The sequence below is a fragment of the Geotrypetes seraphini genome, chromosome 14 (genome assembly GCF_902459505.1).
Source record: "Geotrypetes seraphini chromosome 14, aGeoSer1.1, whole genome shotgun sequence".
Taxonomy (NCBI): domain Eukaryota; kingdom Metazoa; phylum Chordata; class Amphibia; order Gymnophiona; family Dermophiidae; genus Geotrypetes; species Geotrypetes seraphini.
The window spans coordinates 15,586,938-15,608,540 of NC_047097.1; the positions used below are offsets into that span (position 1 = coordinate 15,586,938).

The following is a 21,603-nucleotide window of genomic DNA, read 5'->3' on the forward strand; positions in this document are numbered from 1 at the left end:
AGGCCTAAGCCACCCCTTCAGATTGTGATCATTAAACTGAATAATCATGATCATCCCTTTTCCTTAACAATACTATAGAAACCATATAATTGGGTATCATCCCCTGGATTCTATATAGGTTGGCCAAACTTGGACATGGACCCCAGATTAGCATACAAACTTCTTAGCTCATGAGCCATTAACAATCAGTAATTGGCACTCATTTGGGTTTGCTTGTGGATCTGCCTTGCTCCCTATTCTCTTTCACACCTAAATTTTATAGAGTGCAATTTTAAAAGAGCATGGCCATGGGAGGGGCATGGGTGGATGAAGGGGTGCCACCAGAAGTTAAATGTGATGTTATTAAATAGGGTCATTTACTCACCTAACTGCCATTAGTCAAATTTCATATTGTTTTCAAAGTTCTGGTATTAACTTTTAAAGTCATTCATTATAAGATCCTTTGGTATCTAAGACAATTGATGAGGCTTTATCAGCCATCTAGATCATTAAGATCAGAGGGAAAGTTACGATTATCAACAGATGGATTAGCAAATGTAGATTACGCTAATATGAAACCATCAGTTGGAGGTGCTTTATTATGGAATAATCTAACAGGACAGCTGAGGTTTTTTTTCCGATAGTAAAAATATTTAAGGAACTTTGTTTGTGGAGGCATTCTCTTGATTGACCTAGGAACTTGATTGAAGATGATTTAGATAGGTTTACTTATTTGTATGCTGGTTATATGATGATTATGTTTGGAGTTTTGTAAACTGCTTAGGTCTAGGTGGGTTAGAAATTGATAAAATAAATAAAAAAGTTGCATGCCAGGTTTTAGCAAGTGTGGCACCAAAGTTTGGGGCGAGATCCGCACTGTTACCATCAAGGGTGGGTGCCCTTTGAACAATCTTATCTTAGGCCCCCTTTTACAAAGCTGTGCAGCCGAGTGCCACACACCAAATGCTCTGACGCCCATTCAATTCTGGTTTTAGTAAAAGAGGGTTAGTATGGATCTTCCTGACACCCATTTTTGAGTTCCATGTATAGAATTTCCTCCCACAATTTTAAATACAGTATTAAACTTTGGTTTGTATATATAAGTCTAATGAAAATAGTTTCTAAAAAAACATTTACCTGGGTAAATGAACTACTTCAAAATTGCCCACATTTCTTACAGATACTTACAGCCTAATGGTTCTTTTGAGTTTTTTTCAGGGCTTGCTATTTTGCTTTAGTTGCACCTACCCTTTTCTGCTCTCAAAAAGCTGCCACCCTAGGCAACGACTGTAGTCTGCCTAATAGTTGATCTGGTCCTCAGCTACCCTAGTGTTAGGACTCTAATCCTGAATTGATGGGTTGACCTCAAATCTTCATCAGGATCATATCCTGCCAACTGATTAGAGGACTTTTTTTTATCAGGCTGCTATCTTCAGAAAAGCAAATTTGGAAGAAGAGAGGGTTGGTTTCAAAGTTGAAGGCCGAAATATAAACAACCTGCATTATGCAGATGATACAACACTTTTTACTAGAAGCAAAGAAGACATGCTGTATCTACTGAGATAAGTCATAACATGGGATTAGAACGGAGCATAAAGAAGATAAAGATCATGAACACGAAAATGATGAAGATTGAATTTGAAGGCAATAGAATAAAAGTTGTAAAGGATTTCAATCTCTTGGGCTCTTTTGTAAACAAAGAAGCAACTAGCAAGGAGGAAATAATCCGCTGAATAGCATTTGGGCACTCTTCAATGAAGGCTCTCAACAAAGTATTCAAAGGCAAGGAGATAACACTCCAAACAAATATCAGACTTGTCCACACACTCATTTTCTCAGTGGTCAGTTACAGATACGAAAGCTGGACACTGCGGAAACAAGACAGAAAGAAGATCGATTCATTTGAGCTTTGGAGCTGGAGAAGGATTTTAGGCATGCCATGGACCACTAGACGAACTAACAAATTGATTCTGGAAGAGATCAAACCGGCTAAATCACTCGAAGCCCAAATGATGAAGATCATTACAAAGTAGGCCTCCTTTTACAAAGCTTATTTTGGTCACACCATCAGAAGAGAGAGAGATCACTGGAGAAGGACATCATGTTTGGAATGATCGAAGGAATCAGGTGAAGAGGGCGACCTGCAATCAGATGGCTGGACTCCTTAAAAACCACTATGGGGATGACGCTGGAGGACCTTTCCAGACTAACGCAAAACCGATTTCTTTTTAGATCCACAATTCATCAAGTCGCTAAGCCTCAAGCACGAGTGGATGGCACCTAACAACAACAACGATGGCTGGTTGATATGTTTTGTTATGTTCTTAGGCTTTCTCGGCTGGCATCATGATTGTTGCTGTTTTTTGGATCTCACTGCATCTGGGTAGGTAGAACCGACATTTCAGCCATCATGCTTTCTTCAGGGTATGCGAAGCCATAACATGATGGCTGAAACATCAGGTCTACCTACCCAGATGCGGCAAGACCCAGAAAACAGCAACAATCATGTTCTGTTGTATTGATTATTATTGTAGCTCACTGCAGAAGAGCTTACTGCGGGCCAGTGAGGTAAATGCTCTGACACTCATAGGAATTGAATGAGCATTGGAGCATTTACATCACTTGCTCGTGATAAGAAGCTCTTTTGCAGTTTAGTAAAAGGAGCCCTGTGTTTGTGCAGTTTTTCTTACTTTGTTATCCACATAGAACTGGAAGGTTTTGCGAAATAAAAATAAAGAGTTATGTTATGTATACTATGAATTCAAAGATAACAGGACCAGAAATATGCTTTCATCTATTAGCCGACGAGGTTGAAGCTGATGATAAAAATTTGAAAGATAAGTGATTCAGCTTTAAAAAAACTTTTTAAAAGAAAAAAATATATTTATATATTGTGACCGGGAATGGGGCCTAACCTGGAGCATACGTGCCTCGGCCAAGTGGTAAGGTGAGGTTTGGAGTAGGTGGAGCAGAGAAATCCAACAAAACGTATTTCTATTTTCAGCAAGCTCTTGTTCCAGCAATGGCAGCATTTAGCTAACCTCTATGCTTTCTAGGTCAACCCCTCTCACACACTCTAGAAATTCCATACTGCAAGGTTCTGGGGCTTCCCCAACTTCAGGCTCCATTATAACATCCTCATAACACGAAACAGGATCAAAATTAAAGGATTGTACCTGAGCCTTTGGTGAAGTGACTGCTTGCTGCTTTCTAGCCTTATTCTGGAGTAGACTTTCTTCAGAAACATTCAGTCTGTAGTTGGGAGCTAGGATGAGCTTTCCTGATAAGCTACCTGCCTCTTACTAACAACTCCCTTTTAAGTTCCCTGGCCTGATTAGCATTCCAATCACCTGAGCTCCCTTGGCTCAAGTCATCAACTCTCTGGGTTGTTCTGAGCTTATTGAGCTTCCCATTCCAGCTTTGGTTTGCCTGGCTCCAACCCTGAGGCATGCTGGGACTGGATATTTATTTCTGCCTTTTCCTTATTGACTGCTGTTTATGGAAAGCACTTGGGCTAGTTAGCCTACTCACTCCAGACCTGGTTTTCTTTGCTCCCACCTTGGGGCATTCTGGGACCGGTGGTCCATGCTCTTTCCCTTTTAGCTTTTTAGGGAGATTAGAACAGGCTTTAACTAACTTATCAGTTTTATAACTGGCGGGTAAAGGATTCTACTGATACTGCAGTGCTCTAGACCTAACTCTGGGGACAGGTTTTGCATCTTCTACAGTCCAGTCTGTGCCTCCATCCCCTTTTCTTGGCCAGTGCAGGGTTTCCTTTACCAGCACAGGGGTGACACTGTGACAATATATACTGTATATATATATATATATATATATATATATATATTGTCACAGTGTCACCCCTGTGACACTGTGGCAAAAAGTTAAATTTTAAATTATAAAAATGCATAAACAGAAGGATTGATGATGACCCTGTTGAAGAATACTGCACTTTTCCAAAGATCCTTAAAATTGCTAAAACTGTATGCTTGAAGAGTAATAAAATTGCATATATAAAATAATTGTCGCATTCATCTATTAGCAGCACATAGAAACTACAAGAAAAAAAAATCAAATTAGATAATAATAATTGTAAATTTACCTCAAATAATCTTGATGCAGTCCAACCAAAGTATTGGTTGAATGGGTTAGGTCATGGAGCTTCATTAGATTGATTTTAAATTTGTGCTCTTTCAAAATAATCGCATCTACTTCTTCTCTGGGTGAAGACTAGTGACAGTGGGACATGAATCCATTTATGAAATCTGTCATGTTTGTGTCATGCTTGTCTACTAGCCAGAATTCTAATGATGTATCCATTAAAAAAAGGAAAGGGTCTGATTGAGGGCAAGTATTTTTTGATTTAAGGTAAGACACGTTTCTTGTCTTCATTTTATTAGTGGGATAAAACTATCATGCCAGAGAAGCAACAAAATTAGTCCTTTGACACATCTCTAGAAGATGCAGTATGAAGAATGCATTAATAAAGTAGTTTTACAGTTTCATAAATGAATCTAGCTTGCAATATTTTGAAGCTCCAATATAAAGTCTCTGGGGCCTTTGTAGTAAAGGGTAATTCTATAACAGGGGTGCTCACGGTTACACATCACTTGAGCCCGTAAGTGTATAGCAGTGGTGTCCAACATGCATCCTCCAGGCCCCCTGAAGTCCTCCAGTTGGCTGAAATTCTCTTCAAATTTCAGTGTTGCCCACTTGATGTAGCAACTGTCAACAATCTTTTAGGTATCTCTTTTATGAAGTTTTCTACTGATGACAATCCAAAATAAAGTGAATTTTTAAAATTATATCCTTGAAGTGTTGTTGAATTAATATTAGCATTAATTTTTAATGTTTAATACCCGGTCTGAACAAGCAGGTCAAAGCAGTTTTCAAAATTAGTAATATGTGTAAGCCTGAAATTTTTTGGTAGCCCTCAGAGTTATCTTATATTCACACTGCGGCCCTTTACATGAAAAGGGTTGGAGACCTGTGGAAGGCCATTTTCAGTAGGACATCTAAGTCTGACTTTGGACATCTCCTGCATGATGTACAAAAGTCAGGGCAGGGAAACATCTTTTTTTTGAATCCAAAAAACATCCAACTTATTTTTTTTGAAAATGACAAGTCTAGACGTTCTGGCCCTTGGAACATCTATCTGTTTTGGTCATTTTTGAAAATCAGAACATCCAACTGCAAAACATCCACAAGCTCATTTGGATGTGGGAGGGGCCAGAATTTTAATGGACTGGCCACACAGACATGCGAACAGAGCAATGGGACACCTTAGGGGGAACTTCTGTGAACTTCACATAAAGGGCGCCAGGTATACGTCACCACAACCCCCTTATAGAGTATGGTGAGCCCTCCAAAATTTCCCTTAAAACCTAATATACCCAACTGTCTACCACCCCAATAGCCCTAATGGCAGTAAAGTAGGTTTGGGTGGGTTATGCTGGGGCATGCAGCCATAGTGAGCATGGACCAAATATGGAAGTGCAAGGACGTCTGTCACTTCAAACAAAGATTGATCACTGCCATTGTGTTACCAATTGTGACATATGGCTGCAAGACATGGACACATACGAAAGCAGATAGAAGAAAAATTGACACCTTCAAGCTGTGGTGCTGGAGAAGACTTCTACAAATCCCCATGGATAGCTAGGATCACCAACAAAGATGTTCTTGAACATATAAACCCAGAGTTTATATGGAAGGCAAGATTACTAGACAGAAACTCACCTATTTTGGGCATGTGATGAGGGTGAATTCACTAGAAAAGGAGGTGGTACTCGGAATGGTCAGTGGTAAAAGGAAATAGGGGAGACCAAAGGCCCGTTGGCTGGATACCATCAAGAATGACAGGGGAACAAACATCAAACAATTGAAAAAAACTATGGAAAACAGGTAAGCATGGCGAGGACTGGCCTACAGAGTATCCAAGAGTCAGACATGATTGAATAGATAGTAGTAGTAGCATGCTGGGTTCACACATTCCACCATAAATGTAGTGGGCAACGTGGGATAGGGGCAAGGATCCCCCTCTCTATGATTCACTACACTGCCCACCAGGCTACTCCAGCAGGCTGGATTTCCAAGAATGCTTCCTAATATCTGCAGCTGCCATAGATAACATGACCATTTATTTTTTTCATGAAAACGGGACATCTATTAATTTTCAGCCCCGCCCCCAATTTTTTCCATTCATTTTTCATGTACACACAATATCTTAATTCATAATGATAACCATAAAATTAAAAAAAAACACAAAGCACACTGTATGCAGAGAAAATGTTAATTATCATTTACAGTATATTCTTTTTTTTTCAAAAATGTCAAGGCAGATGACTTTAAAATATGTAATGTCACCTCAGTAACTATAGAAAAATAGACAGCAGATATAAATTCTCAAAACTGACACATTTTAATCACTAAATTGAAAATAAAATCATTTTTCCTACCTTTTGTTATCTGGTGAGTCTCTGGTTGCACTTCCTTCTGACTGTGTATCCAATATTTCATTCTTTCTTTTGCATCCATTTCTTTCACAATTCCGCCCCATCCCCTTTGGGTACAGGTCTCTCTCTCTCTTTTCCCTCTGCTTACCCTCCCCAGATCCAGTGTCAGTTTTCCACCCTCTCTGTCCCTTCTCTGTTATGATCTTCCATCTCTCTGTTCTTCCTCAGGGTCTCTCCCCCTCTGTCTGCACCTCCCATAGTCCAGCATCTGCCTCCTGTCTTTCCCCTTTGGTTCAGGCCTTTCTCTCTCTAGTCTTTCTTCTACTTACAACCCCTCCCCCTTTCTCTGCCTCTCTTTCTCCTTCCTTCCTCCCTCCCTCCTTCCTATGTTCCCCTCACTGTTTTCTAGCCTTTGTTACACACCCTCCCCTGAAGCCAGCCTGCCTGTTTCCCTCCCTCCCTGCCACGCTGAAACCAGCCTGCCTGTCTGCCTCCCTCCCTCCAGCGTCGAAGCCTAGCCTACCGCTGATTATTCTGCTTACAACACACACACACCCTGGTCCGCCACCGCTGTCTGCCACCACCTGCTGCTGCTTCCCGCCTGCCGCCACTGCAACTGCAGGAAAGGTCCAGGCGCCGGTCCACAAGCCTTCCCCCGACGTCAATTCTGACATCAGAGAGAAGGTCCGGCCAGCCAATCACTGCTTGGCTGGCCCGGAACTTCCTCTCTGAAGTCAGAATAGACATCGGGAAGAAAGTTTTTGGGCCGGCACCTGGCCCTTCCCTTCCTGCAGTTGCAGCGGCGGCAGGCGGGGAAGCAGGGAGAAAGCCCAGGCTATGTGATCTCCTGTCTCATTGTTCCCATGCACAGCTTCGGGATGCAGAAATGTCCCGTTTTCAGAGACAGTGTCCTGAAGCTGTGCATGGGGACAATGGGACGTATAATCATATTAGCCATAGAGGCTGTTAAGTACTGTTTCTCTCACTTCTTTGGGAGGTGGGAGCGAGTCAGTGACCACTGGATGAATGTGTAAGGGCCATGCTTTCATCCCTCCAGTGGTCATCTAGTCAGTTTGGGTAAACTTTAGGCCCTTAGGCGCTTTGAAAGCAGGTCTAACTGAATGTCTAAAATACTGTCCTGAACATCTTTATAAAGCTTTGAATATCCCTGCAAGGCATTAAAGTGTTAAGACTGCTCAAATCCCCTCCAAAATATGCCTCTAACAAGCCCCCTTACCATTTAGACATCCTGTAGGGTGAATGTCCTGCAAGCCATCTGAAAACTTGGTTTTGAAAATCGGCACTTGGATGTTTTGTGATTAAAACGTCCAAGTGCCAGTTTATGCTGTTTTTTGGGGGGACATCTTCTTGCATCGAAAATGAGCCCACTGGTGTATAGGATACCAGCACTTTTCTGGGTCAGTGTACACATGAACACATACAGTAACTAGCAGCAAAATACCTAAGTGCTCTTCTGTAAGGAAGCATGTCAACAGAAGCATTCACATGGATAGGGCATAGGCAGGGCTTCCATTTACACTCCCAGCTTCCATAATGGATTTTGGTGCTCGTTGCTGTAAGGCATGCCAATATTGGGCTACACTACTGTTCTATAATGGAATCAGGTCTGCCCAGATGCCGTTATAAAATAGGCTTTTACCATGTGGCACTAGAGTATCTAAATGGAGGCACTCAGTAGTAGCAGTGGCGTAGTAATGGGGAGGGGCCGACAGCCCCGGCTGCCAACTCAATGGGTGTACTGGCACCTCTCTGCCCTGCCCCACCATACCACACCACACTCCCCTGTAGGGTCATGAAATGGTTAACTGTTGTTTGAAATACTTCTCTGGCCTACATAGCTAGAAACAGTGTACAATCTGCTGACATCATCTGCTTGAAATGTATGTCCCTGCCTTACCACATTGTAAGCTAAATAGATAAGAGTTTGAGCCATGATGTACCCTGCCCTCCTAAACATGTAACAGGTAGAACTGCAAGGCTTAGATAAGCAGGTAAATGAACTAGCTTCCTATAGGACTATAAGTTGTACCCTTGAACCTATCGTAAGTGCTGGCTTAGGACCAATAATAATTGTAGAAAAGTTATAGAAGTAACAAATGAGAAGTTGTAGATTTTGCATATATTAGTTTGTGAAAAGGGCATAAAAGTCCGTGCATTGCCTGTTTCTGGCACTCTTGTAAGCAGGCTGCTCACTGCACAAGAGTCCGACATGCTGTAAATAAAACTCTTGTACTTTCTTCACGCCTCTGACTTTGTGTGTCCAAGTGACCTTTCACCCCCCCACCCCATACCTCTGTAGATCTTTGCCAGCGGAAGCAACTTCTCAAGCCTGTTGCTCGCACCGGCCTGGTTCCCCTCTGAATCACTTCTGGGTTGCAGGGTCAGGAAGTGACGTTAGAGGGAAACCCAACTATGGTGCGAGCAGCATGCTGGAGAAGCCCCTCGCGCTGGCAAAGATTAACAGAGGTGCATGGGGGAAAGGCAGAGCGCGAGTGTGGAGTGGGAGGCGGGAAAGCACAGAAGGGCACAAAAGGAGCAGTGGGGGAGAGGAGGACGCAGGGGGCACCACTGCCCCGCGAGCCTCCTACCTTTGCTATGCCACTGATTGGTAGAATTGTTCTCAAAGGGGTAAATTTATAAATGTGCACTTATATTTTGGCACCCATATGGCACCTGATTAGTGCATATTATATAAAGGAAAATTGCCTACTTTCCTTTATGGAATATGAGCATAAGTGGATACATGCCCACATTTGCACTTATGCACCAGTGCTGATACCAGCCATCGAGCTGGCACAAGTGTGTGTGTTTATATTCTGTAGACTCTCTGATAACCAGAACTCAAGCAACCAGAACTCTCAAGTAACCAGCAAAGAAAATCAAAGAAATACTGTAATACTTAGGGTTACCATATTTGTGAAGACAAAAAAAGAGGACAAATGGCCCCACCCCTTGCTCCGCCCCTCACCCCGCCCCTCGGCAGTTGCTTGCTGTGTTCAATCAGGGTTGTAGCAAGCTAGAATTGCATTCCATGCAACTTGCCCTCCGTGGTGCCTCCGTCCTTTCTTGTGCTGCGCCCATGATATGTCAGACTTTCAATTGTGAATTTATAAAATACTGAGTGGAGTGGACCAACCCTTGAGTTGATAACCATGTAGAAACAACATTAAATAGTTTTCCAGCTGTAAAAGATCCGAAACATCAGGGGCAATTAAAAACACCAACCAAACACCAAAACAGCAGGTTCTGTGGTCTTTAGTGCAAAGCCTAGCCAGGGAAACTATCTCTCTTTCCTGACCATAGTAGAGCACAAGTTACAGATTGTCAATCCCGCCCCACCCAACAACCAAAAAAATCCTGTACTTATCATAAATCCATAGTATCCATTCCATTGGAGTTCATTTCTTGAGGACCTGGCAGCCAATCCATAGCCTTTTCTTTTTCTCTTACCCAGGGAACAGGCAATTGGGAGGAACTTCCTGATATATTCTCCGTTTGGTTGCCCCTAATCTTAGGACAGAGAGCATTATTTTATTTTGTCCCAACTTTAGGCTAACTTAGGCAGCAGAACATTGGTGCACCTGCACTGTCCATGTAATAAGTCTCTCCTGGATCCTGGCTGGCTTCTTGAATCTTTCCTCAGGCCTTGGCGGCTACCAGCTACATGTAGTGCAAAAGATCGGAGGAGAAAGGAGGCTCTTTTTGCTTGCCGCACAGCATGCACCAGAAAATATGGTGACCAGTGTGACCTGAACTGACCTCTTCTGGTGCATGCTGTGCATCTGTGATAACCATCGGCGCTGACTGCTGCAGCATTGGGTCTGAACCTCCGAATCCATCTTATCAGTGGCGTACCTAGCATATCATTTTTAAAAACCCTCTCCTCTATATGAAAAAATATTTTTAGTAATAATCCACGAGTCATACCTAGGAAAAGGCAGCATCTTAACCTTTGCAGTGAGCACTAGAACATCAGTATACCCATTGTAAAACTGAACAAGCCAGATTAGTACAGGTGCTCGGGCCGCTGCTATTTAATATATTCATAAATGATCTAGAAACAGGGACGAAGTGTGAGATAATAAAATTTGCGGACGATACAAAAATATTTAGTGGAGCTGGAACTAAAGAGAAATGCGAAGAATTGCAAAGGGACTTGAACAAACTGGGGGAATGGGCGGCGAGATGGCAGATGAAGTTCAACGTTGAGAAATGTAAAGTATTGCATGTGGGAAGCAGAAACCCAAGGTACAACTATACGATGGGAGGGATGTTATTGACTGAGAGTACCCAAGAAAGGGACTTGGGGGTAATGGTGGACATGACAATGAAGCCGACGGCACAGTGCGCAGCGGCCGCTAAGAAAGCAAATAGAATGCTAGGTATAATCAAGAAGGGTATTACAACCAGGACAAAAGAAGTTATCCTGCCGTTGTATCGGGCGATGGTGCGCCCGCATCTGGAATACTGCGTCCAATATTGGTCGCCGTACCTTAAGAAGGATATGGCGTTACTCGAGAGGGTTCAGAGGAGAGCAACACGTCTGATAAAAGGGATGGAAAACCTTTCATACGCTGAGAGATTGGAGAAACTGGGTCTCTTTTCCCTGGAGAAGAGGAGACTTAGAGGGGATATGATAGAGACTTATAAGATCATGAGGGGCATAGAGAGAGTAAAGAGGGACAGATTCTTCAAACTTTCTAAAAATAAAAGAACAAGAGGGCACTCGGAAAAGTTGAAAGGGGACATATTCAGAACGAATGCTAGGAAGTTCTTCTTTACCCAACGAGTGATGGACAACTGGAATGCGCTTCCAGAGGGCGTAATAGGGCAGAGTACAGTACTAGGGTTTAAGAAAGGATTGGACAATTTCCTGCTGGAAAAGGGGATAGAAGGGTATAAATAGAGGATTACAGCACAGGTCCTGGACCTGTTGGGCCGCCGCGTGAGCGGACTTCTGGGCATGATGGACCTCAGGTCTGACCCAGGAGAGGCATTGCTTATGTTCTTATGTTCTTATGTTAATTCTGCATAGTCAATGCCAACAGAAAAGCATGCCTTTTTTTTGCACGCACAGAACACAGATATAATCTCACTCAGTACAGAATATGTAACCACAAACTAAAAGTAGAATATGTAGACAACAATGAAACTGTATCCTAAGAAGCCAGATTCTGCATAGAATGCAGCAGCACATAAACAGTGATGCATGTCCTCTAGTACTGTGCAAAATATAAAGACAGCAGATGCAAATTTGAAAAGACTGACAAATACCAATCACCACATAGAAAAAAAACCCAAAAATGGAAAATAAGATACCATATTATTGGACTAATACATTTTTCTATTAGCTTTCAGAGACCAAAATCATTTCCTGAACTGAGGAAGGGGGTTTGGGTCTCTTAAACCTAGTCAAAAATGTATTAAAATGAGTCTAATAAAAAGATCACATTATTTCCATTTTCAAATTATAAACATATAAGCAAAAAACCCTAAATTTTTATCTATCTTGGTTGTCTCTGGGTTTCTACTTTCCTCATCTTCTCTTCACTCTCTCATTCTTTCCAATGTCTGCCCTTATGGCTTGGCTCTATTTTTCCCCATTCTATCCAGCCTGAGCCCCCATCTCTCCTTGATCCAGCATTTCCCTTCTGTGTCTGTCAGATTCACCATTCCACCTCTTTTCCAGCATTACCCTGTGCCCATCTGATCTATCTCCCTATCTCACCTCTTTTCCAGAATGTTCTTTGTGTCCTGTTCACCATCTGCCCTCTCAATGTCCTTATCGTCCCCACTTTTTTCAGCATTGCTTCTGTCTCTATTTCACCTCCTCTTTTTCAGCACTACCCCCTTTCAGCATTGTTCCCTCTTGTGTCCCTATCGCCTTTCCCTTTTCAGCATTGCCCCATCTGTAGCCCCATCAACCCTTCATTATCAGTATTATCCCCCTCTGTGTGCCAATCTAGCCTCTTTCAGCATTGCCTCCCTCTGTAAATCCATCTACCCCCTTTCAGTATGGCTCCCTCTGTGTTCCTATCTACCCCTCTTTCAGCCTTTCCCCTCTGTATCCCTATTCTTATACTTCCTACTTGCCCCTTCTCTTCTCTATGTCACTGTTTGTCTCAATTTTCAGCTTATCCCCTCTATTCCTTTGTTCCTGCACCCATAGCCAGCATCTTTCCACCCTACCTCCAGTCCGGGCCTGCCCAGTATGACATCTTTCCTTTCCCTCCTCTCTCTCTTTCTCCCCCCTCATACACTAGTCCTGCATCTGGCCTTCTCCCTTCCATTCACACCCCCTTCCTTGCGGCCCTCTTTAGTTTCAAGTTTCAAGTTTTTATTGATATTTGATGAATCGCTTATTCAAATTTGCTAAGTGATGTACAACTTTCTAAAAAGAAACCTAGTTACAAAAAACAACAAAATAACATCATTCTTACAAATGACCCAGTATAGCTATTCCTTTGTTCTTATCTTGGCAGGATCTTTTGTGCCTCCAGAAGCTGCTGCCCTAGGCGATTGCTTAGTTTTGCCTAATGTTTGGGCCAGCCCTGGGGTCTTGGATTATAGGCTTGCCCCTTAGGTTGTGTAGCACACATGCCAAACAGCCTGTTTTATGCCTGATATGTAAATACTGCTGAGTGCCTGAATTTAGAAGCCTATGTTAGGGGCCTATATTTAGCTTAACAAAGGTGCACCATGTTCTCTATATTCAGGTTTCTTACTTTACATATATAAGCATAAACCTGAAACTCATAAACTGAGCTGCCTAACACTGGTTATCAGTGTTAGACGGATGATTTGATCTCGTGATCACCCTCCCTCCTCAGTCCTGCTGGAAAACAATTTGCAATCTGTTCCCACTCTTTCCCTTGGCATAACTATAGGTGGGCCTGGGTGGGCACAGGTCCACTCTGTCTGGCCTCAACAGTGGCTGCCTCACTCCTTTCTCTCCCTTTCCACTACCCCAAGATCCACTTCACCCCCTGGCCAGGCAACTCCTGTCCCCCCCCCCCCCATTCTACCTCAGCACCTTTGCTGGCACTAGTGATGCACATTTGCTGCCCGCACCAGCCCTCACTGAAATAACTTTGTTTCCCTCTCTGTCAGAATGTGCGGAGCCTGCTGGTAAACGTGATAACAGAGTGGGGGTTCAGGGGGTGGGGTGTTCCTGGCCAAGGGTGAGGATGAGGAACAAATGCCAATTTTGTAGGTTGAGAAAAGAGAGAGATGCAGGACAAAGGGGATGGAGTTTTGGAAGGCCCACCCATCTTAATTCTGGTCCTAACCAAAATGACACAGTTGGCTATGCCACTGACTCTCTCATGTCAGAACATCCACCTTTCATATCCCCACTATTCCAGAAAAATATTCGCTTACTTTTGATGCTCTCACCCCTACAACTAACAACGAAAATGAATTCTGCCCTGAACCTCTCTTCCATTAAGATGGCCAAAATTAGGGCTACCAGATTTTACTATTGTAAAATCCGGGCCCATGGCCCATCCCCCAGCCCTGTCCAGTTCTACCCAGCCCTGCTCTATTCTGCCCAAGTCACGCCCCGTTCTATCCCAGCTTTGCCCTCCAGCTCCACCCCTGCAACCTGTTCTCGTGCTCGGAGCCGCATCAGGAGGGCATCTGTGATGCGATGACATCACATGCATGTGTGCATGCACGTGATGTCACCGCATTGCATCTGTACATACGCAGGTGCCTTCCCAACGTGGTCCTGAGCTAGAAGCTTTTCAAAACCCAGACAAAGTGCTGGGTTTTGAAAAGCCGTCCGGATGCCCAAACATGTCCTTTAAAAAGAGGACACATCCGGGTACATCCAGACATTTGGCAACCCTAGCCAAAATGCCCTTCTCAGGTCCTCATGCCTGCCTCCACCACTGTTCCCTCTAAACTGAGCAGGAGTCCTCTAACTAGGGTTAGCAGATGTCCTGGTAACCCTAGTCAGAGGACTGTATGGGTGTCTGGATAGGTTCTTGAAAAGCAGCAGCTCATCTGGGGTTTAAAGCTTGGAGCCGCATCTGGAGGGCCTCCGAACAAGTACGAGTGTGATGCGATGATGCCACACACATGTGTGTGACATCATTGCATCACATCTGCGCATGCTTGAAGGCCCTCCAGACAGCCTCAAGCTGGAGGAAAGAGAAGAGGTTTGGGGGGCAGGGCTGGGGCATAATGGGCGTGGCTTGGGTGGAATGGAGCGGGGCTGGGGGGCGGAGCCATATGTCCGGGTTTTATCTGAACAAAACCTGGTAACCCTACCTCTCATTGCATTGCTGCCAGTTTGTGCTGGTGTTTCAATAGGGTGTTTTTAATTGCTCGGGACAGACAGATTCACTTTAGCCCTGCACAGCTTGCCTGGCCCTCACTATTGAAAATGTGATAGTGAAACAGCACCACCCACTTGCAGGACGGTAAGTGGAGGACTTCTACCTCAGGTTTGAGGGAAGAGTGGCCCCCCACCTACCAGAATTGCCCCCACCCTTTTTAAGCTCCAGCCATGAGGATGTGGTCTTCATTGCTCATGGCTTTGCATCCATTGCTTCATTCATAATTCAAGTGTCGTCTTCTCTATAATTTGGTTTGTAATTATTTCACATTTCAGAATGTAATTTCCCACTTTAGATACCCGCCTTACTATTCTTTGGTAAAGACTAATCAAAAGAACTTATTTCGGCTTCCTCTTATGAAATCACCCTCTCCATTTATCTTACTTATCCCTGCTTTGTTTTTTCTTTCTACCCTTTATATCTAAAGAAGACCTTATCTCCTCCTCTTATGGACTGGTCAATTTTCTCTTTTGTTTGAATCTTTGCTCTTCACTATACTCCCCTCTCCCTACTCTGTCTTTGCTTCCTTTCAAATGTGAAACTCTTAAAGTATGAAATGTTTTTATCTTATATTGCACTTATTGAAAGTTTTAAAAATGAATAAAGACTTTATAAATTTAAAAAAAGTTAAACTCTTTGCACATAAAGATTACAAGTTGCTAATTTTCAATAAAACGTGCTTATTTCTTTGCTAGATTTCATCTAGAGCAATTCTCTTTGGTCATACCTCTTCAGTAACATGCTTGGCAAAAGCAAGAGACTTTGCAAAGCAGCCTTTTGTGGTTAGTGGTTCGGAAAATGGGTATGTATACCTCACTTTGAAACACCATGCGAAAGGGAAAAAAATTTAACATCCTTATTGTTTACTGCAGTACAGATTGCATCTAATCTCTTAAGATTTTGTAAAGAGTTATGGATTTGATATACTGTCTTTTTGTGGTACAATCAAAGCAGTTTATACACTTTAAAAAAAAATTTTTTTTTTTTTAATTGAATAATTTTATTGAATATTATAGGTGATATACAAAAAGTAGTTCAAATACATATAAATTGAATAAAAAATAATGATGTATAAACAAAAGAAACCATAATTACATTCATTTGCATATAACAGATTAGTAAGAAGAATTCAGAGTATTTGAAACTGCTAAGAAAAGAAATAGAAAGGGTAGAGAAGCCGAGATGATGAAATAAAAGAAAAAAGAGAGATAAGGAAAGAGAGAGAGAGAGAAAGAGAGAGAGGCAGAATTGTCTACGAGGCAGTGTGGTATTCTTTTAACTGTAAAAATTAGTCTCAATCTATATTTACCATTTATAGTGTGTTATATAAAATATGTATTTGGGAATTATGGATTGACAATGTAATTTTTTTGTCAAAAACTATTCTTGAAGGAGGAATCAGCATGTAATAGAGGACTGTATCCAGCTATAGACATTATTAGACATTGAAGAACTCCAAAGAGATTTGAACCAGCTAGAGAAATGGGCGGAAAAGTGGCAGATGAAGTTTAATATAGAGAAATGCAAAGTGATGCACCTGGGAAGGAAAAACAAGGAACATGAATATAAAATGTTAGGTGAGACATTGGGCAAGAGCGAACAAGAAAGGGATCTGGGGATACTGATTGACAGGACCCTGAAGCCGTCGGCGCAGTGCGCATTGGCAGCAAAGAAGGCAAACAGGATGTTGGGCATGATAAAGAAGGGAATCACGAGTAGATTGGCGGACGTCATAATGCCACTTTACAGAGCAATGGTCAGACCACACCTGGAGTACTGTGTCCAGCACTGGTCTCCCTACCTAAAGAAGAATGTGACCCTGCTGGAGAGGGTGCAGAGGCGAGCTACGAAACTAGTAGTAGGTATGGAAAATTTGAGCTACAAAGAACGCCTCAGAAAACTGGGCTTATTTACCCTTGAGAAGAGAAGACTGCGAGGGGATATGATAGAGACTTATAAAATAATAAAAGGATTCGACAAAATAGAGCGAGAAGCATCGTTATTCACGTTGTCAAATGTGAATCAGACAAGAGGTCATGGACTGAAGTTGAGAGGCGACAGGCTCAGGACAAATACCAGGAAGTTCTGTTTCACGCAGCGAGTGGTGGACGCTTGGAATGCTCTCCCGGAGGAGGTTGTGACGGAGACCACCATTCTGGGTTTCAAGGGCAAGTTGGATGCACACCTTCTTGCAAATCACATTGATGGATACGGATAAACAGGTCTTTATCGGGGAACACCTGGCTTAGCCTCCGCGTGTGCGGGTCACCGGACTGGATGGACCAAAAAGGTCTGATTCGGTGAAGGCGTTTCTTATGTTCTTATCCTTGTTTTACAAGATTATTTTTGTAAAAATATGAATAAGAACATGTTCACTATTGCTCAATTTATTTTTCCCTTTATTCACGTTCAACCCATGACAATATCCAACGCCGTCCCTACATAGCTAACCGTCTATAGTTAGGACTGCCTTTTGCATGGGCCAGGCTGCCCAGTTAGCTCTCTAGGTACCAGCATGGGATATCTGTGGTGCCCAGATAATTTCCAGATCCACCCTGATTCCACCCCCCAGACCGCTCTAGCACTAATCGGAGGGTACTGAAGCAGTCAGAACAGATATTCAGTAGCACTTTCCAGTTAAGCCACTTCTTTTTAACCGGGTAGGAGCCTCGCTTGTCTGCTAAATCGCTTTGAATATTGACCCGGTTGTCTTTTGATGAGAATATTGACCCGGTTGTCTTTAGATGCAAAGTCCAGTAACGGAGCTAGAGGTTTTAAAATGTACTACAAGGCTTTCACTGGATGCGATTTCACAGGAAAATCATTAGCCTAGAGTGCTGTAAAATTGTGTGCTAATTACTGTTCCTGAAAACTGACAATTTTGTGACACTGACGGCATGGAATACAATTCTTGTGTTAATGTACAAATGAACTCTCAGGCAGAGACCTCTAATTCTGGATATGAATGCTCTGTGGGATCCTTTTATTAAGGCGTGCTAGCGATTTTAGAACATAGTCTTGACTGTTTTTATTTTTCACTTTCTTTTTTAGTTTATGATATTTTATTTTTAAATCTCATTCATTGTTTTGCCACTTGGTTTTTGTTTCCAACTTTATTATTTAAATTTCCCAAGAATTCTATAGTTTCAACGGTTCTCCCTTCTGCTTCTATTTCCTATCTCCCCTCTTTTTCAACCTTTGAAAGTCCTTTAGACCATTGTAGTCTTATTAGAATGTTTATTTTCTTATTTTTTCTCATCTATCTCTATTTTATTTTTTCATTACTCTACTAATTGTCATTTTTCTAGGTACTTTAGTTAGATTGTGAGCCTTCGGGACAGTAAGGGAATATCTAAGTACCTGTTTTACTTATAATTTTAATGCACCCTATTGTCTATTTTTTCTGTAAACCGCTTAGAATCCTAACAGAGTTTAGCGGTATATAAGAAATAAATTACATTACATTTAGTGTGCGTTATAATGGCTAGCATGCCTTAGTAAAAGGACCCCTATATTTGTTTCTGGCTTCTGGGGGGGGGGGGGTTGTTTAGTATTTTGTTTTTGTAATGGTTAGCAAATGGCAGTGCCCCTCTTATCCAGCATTCATAGATCAACTTCTGTTGATAATAATAAAACCTCTTGTCCACTTAATAAGTCCTTTAGATTGGTTTATTGTGTCTGTTTGTTCAAACTAATCAAATGCATACACGTACTCCAATTCTGCTTACCTAGTGACAGGGAAAAATGCCATTTGAATGGCAAATTTCACCCACAACTTAGTAATTTGCAAAGAAGAAATGGTCTCTTTAAAATTGCATCTGAGAATAGTATGACACAACAAAATTAAAAAATAATACAACAAATTCAAAAAAATAATAAAATATTTCTGCTTGTCGCAGCAGAGTATCAGCCATTGAGATTGCTAACCCAAAAAGTGTTCTTGGTTTAGTAGTCTCAACGGCTGATACTCTTCTACGACAAGCAGAAATATTTTTTTAATTATTTTTTTTATTTTAAGTACAACAATAATAAGGCTAAAAATCTAGGTGCTATTTATCTCTTTTATAAGTAGAAGATCCAGATTCCTGAGGCAGGCCATAGTGGCCGAAACACATATGTGTCGAGTTTTAATTGATGCATTAAAGAAATTGAGCACCACTAGGTACCTTTGCTGTTTTTTCTTATATGAGAATAGTACCCACCTAAATCTGAACCACTGTATCGAGCAATGGTGCGCCCACATCTGGAATACTGCGTCCAATACTGGTCGCCATACCTCAAGAAGGACATGGCAATACTCGAGAGGGTCCAGAGGAGAGCAACGAGGATGATAAAGAGTATGGAGAACCTCTCATATGCCGAACAGTTAGACAGGCTGGGGCTCTTTACCCTGGAAAAGTGGAAACTTAGAGGGGACATGATACAGACTTATAAAATCATGAAAGGCATAGAGAAGGTGGAGAGGGGCAGATTCTTTAGACTAGCAGGGACAACTAAAACAAGAGGTCACTCAGAAAAACTGAAAGGAGACAGATTCATAACGAATGCAAGGAAGTTCTTCTTCACTCAGCGGGTGGTAGACACCTGGAACGCGCTTCCCGGAGAGGTGATAAGCCAGAGTACAATTCTAGGGTTCAAAAAGGGACTGGATGACTTCCTGGAAGCGAAGGGAATAACAGGGTACAGATAGAGGTTTACCTTACAGGACACTGAGCAAATAGGGTAGGGACATTTTAGGTTAGGTAGAGAACACTTTCAGGTCATGGACCTGGAGGGCCGCGGCGGGAGCAGACTGCCGGGCACGATGGACCCCTGGTCTGACCCGGCAGAGGCAATGCTTATGTTCTTATGTTCTTATGAACCTCTTTTAGTGTGGGTCTTTTCCATGGTAAAATTATATGCATGCTTTTCAATATTCAAAAGTATGAGGATAATTTTATAAAGATCAGTCCGTAGCTACTTAGGACTTCAGTGGTAAGCAAATTAATGGAAACACTTTTAAAACGGAGAATGATGAAGTTTCTAGAATCTGGTGGATTACAGGACCAAAGGCAACATGGATTCATTGGAATTAGGTCTTGTCAGACAGATCTGATCAATTTCTTTGACTGGGTGACCAGAGAATTGGATAGAGAGAGTACGCTAGATATGATATATGCGTATTTAGATTTTTAGCAAAACCTTTGACAGTGTTTCTCACAGATGTCTAATAAATAAACTGAGTGCCCTCGGGATGGGCCCCAAAGTGATGGGCTGGGTCAGTAACTGGTTGAGTGCAAGACAACAGAAGGTAGTGGTCAATGGAGATTGTTCTGAGGAAAGGGATGTTAGAAGTGGTTTTGTAAAGGGGAGGGGGGGGTTAAATTTGGCACTCTTGAGAAACCCGCTGGTCAGTTTTCTGATGGTGGCTTATGTATTTATTTAGCAAGTTTTCACAGTGTGAGCCATTTTTTTGATAGTTTATCAAATATAATATCAAATCAACAACACTGTAAACTTAATAAATATATACAATAAAACAGAAATACATAAAATATTAGTTCAAAAAATTAGGCAGCCAAGTGATATTCATATCTGTTAATTAGCCATTAATTTATGCCTCACTTTATATGAGCCTACTGGTGGTTAAAATGCTCCCTCTCAAGGGTATCGAGATATGTCTTTAGTTGCTTTTTAAATGTGATCGTAACTGAAATCAGCCTCACAGCGAAAGGCATTTTGTTCCACTCCAATGGCCCTGAAATAGATGATGAGGAATCCCTGGGTTTTGTGAAATGGATTCTTGCTAATCAAGAGAGGGGCACTTGCTATGAACTCTGCAATTTTATAAAGTGAGTCAGATGACAGATCTTCAGTGCACTGTTCATACAGTATAAGGAGGTGACTCATGTTGTAAGGCTTTCTAAATAACAATTGAATCGTAAATTTCACACAGAACTGTATGGAGAACCAATGTAATAGGTAAAGATGTGGAGTCAAAGGATGATGTCTGAAAATCCCTGTTACCAATCTTCCAGCAGTGTTCTGTTCTAACTGTAGGACTTTAATGCGCGTCTGCGAGATTCCAAAATAAAGGGTGTTACAGTAATCAAGACATGACTCAACCAAACCTTCTACAACTGTGCATCATGGGCTTTAACTTACTGTGCATGGGAAAGTAAGAAAATGATAACACCCTCCCAAGCCCAAACCCTTTTTAGCACTCCTGCTGTGGCAGACACACTGCCCACGCTGATGAAACATTCCCAGCTCCTATGTTATGAGATAGAACAGCTTATATTCCTTGTCTTAGGAAGCCTGCTAGTAACCTGATCCCCTCTAGTAGGGTTACCAGATTTTCTGTTTGGAAAATCTGGATCCCCCTAGACCCACTCCCCAGGCCCACCCAGTTCCACCCATCCCTTCCCCGTTGCTTCCTAGACCCGCCCCCAATCCCACGCTAGCCCCACCCCCACTGCCTGCTCTTGTTGGGCAGGAGGGCATCTGCGCATGCAAGGATGCCCTCCTGCCTGACAGTGATTTGTTCCAAGCTTTTCAAAACTCGAAAGTGCCGGGTTTTGAAAAGCCATCTGGACCCCCGGATATGTCCTCAAAATAAGGAGATCTCCGGGGAAATCCATATGTCTGATAGAAGAGGTGGGGAGGCAGAGACTGTGTCTGAATTCAAGAGGGTCTGGGCAGTGGCGTACCTAGGGGGGTGGGGGTGGGGGCGGTCCGCCCCGGGTGCACGCCCCAAGGGGGTGCACAGGAGAGAGCTGAACGGGGCTAACGGGGGACCTGCGGGGTTAAATATAACTCGAGCCGCG

At 42.5% G+C, this 21,603-nt stretch overlaps 1 protein-coding gene across 1 annotated transcript in view; it reads left to right on the forward strand.

Moving 5' to 3' along the window:
- WDR72 (WD repeat domain 72) overlaps window positions 1-21,603 on the forward strand; it is a 343,080-nt gene that overhangs the window by 135,314 nt on the left and 186,163 nt on the right. Inside the window, exon 5 of the mRNA XM_033920737.1 lies at window positions 15,493-15,599. Within this exon, the coding sequence (XP_033776628.1) occupies window positions 15,493-15,599 (107 nt within the window). The remainder of the gene's footprint in view (window positions 1-15,492; window positions 15,600-21,603) is intronic.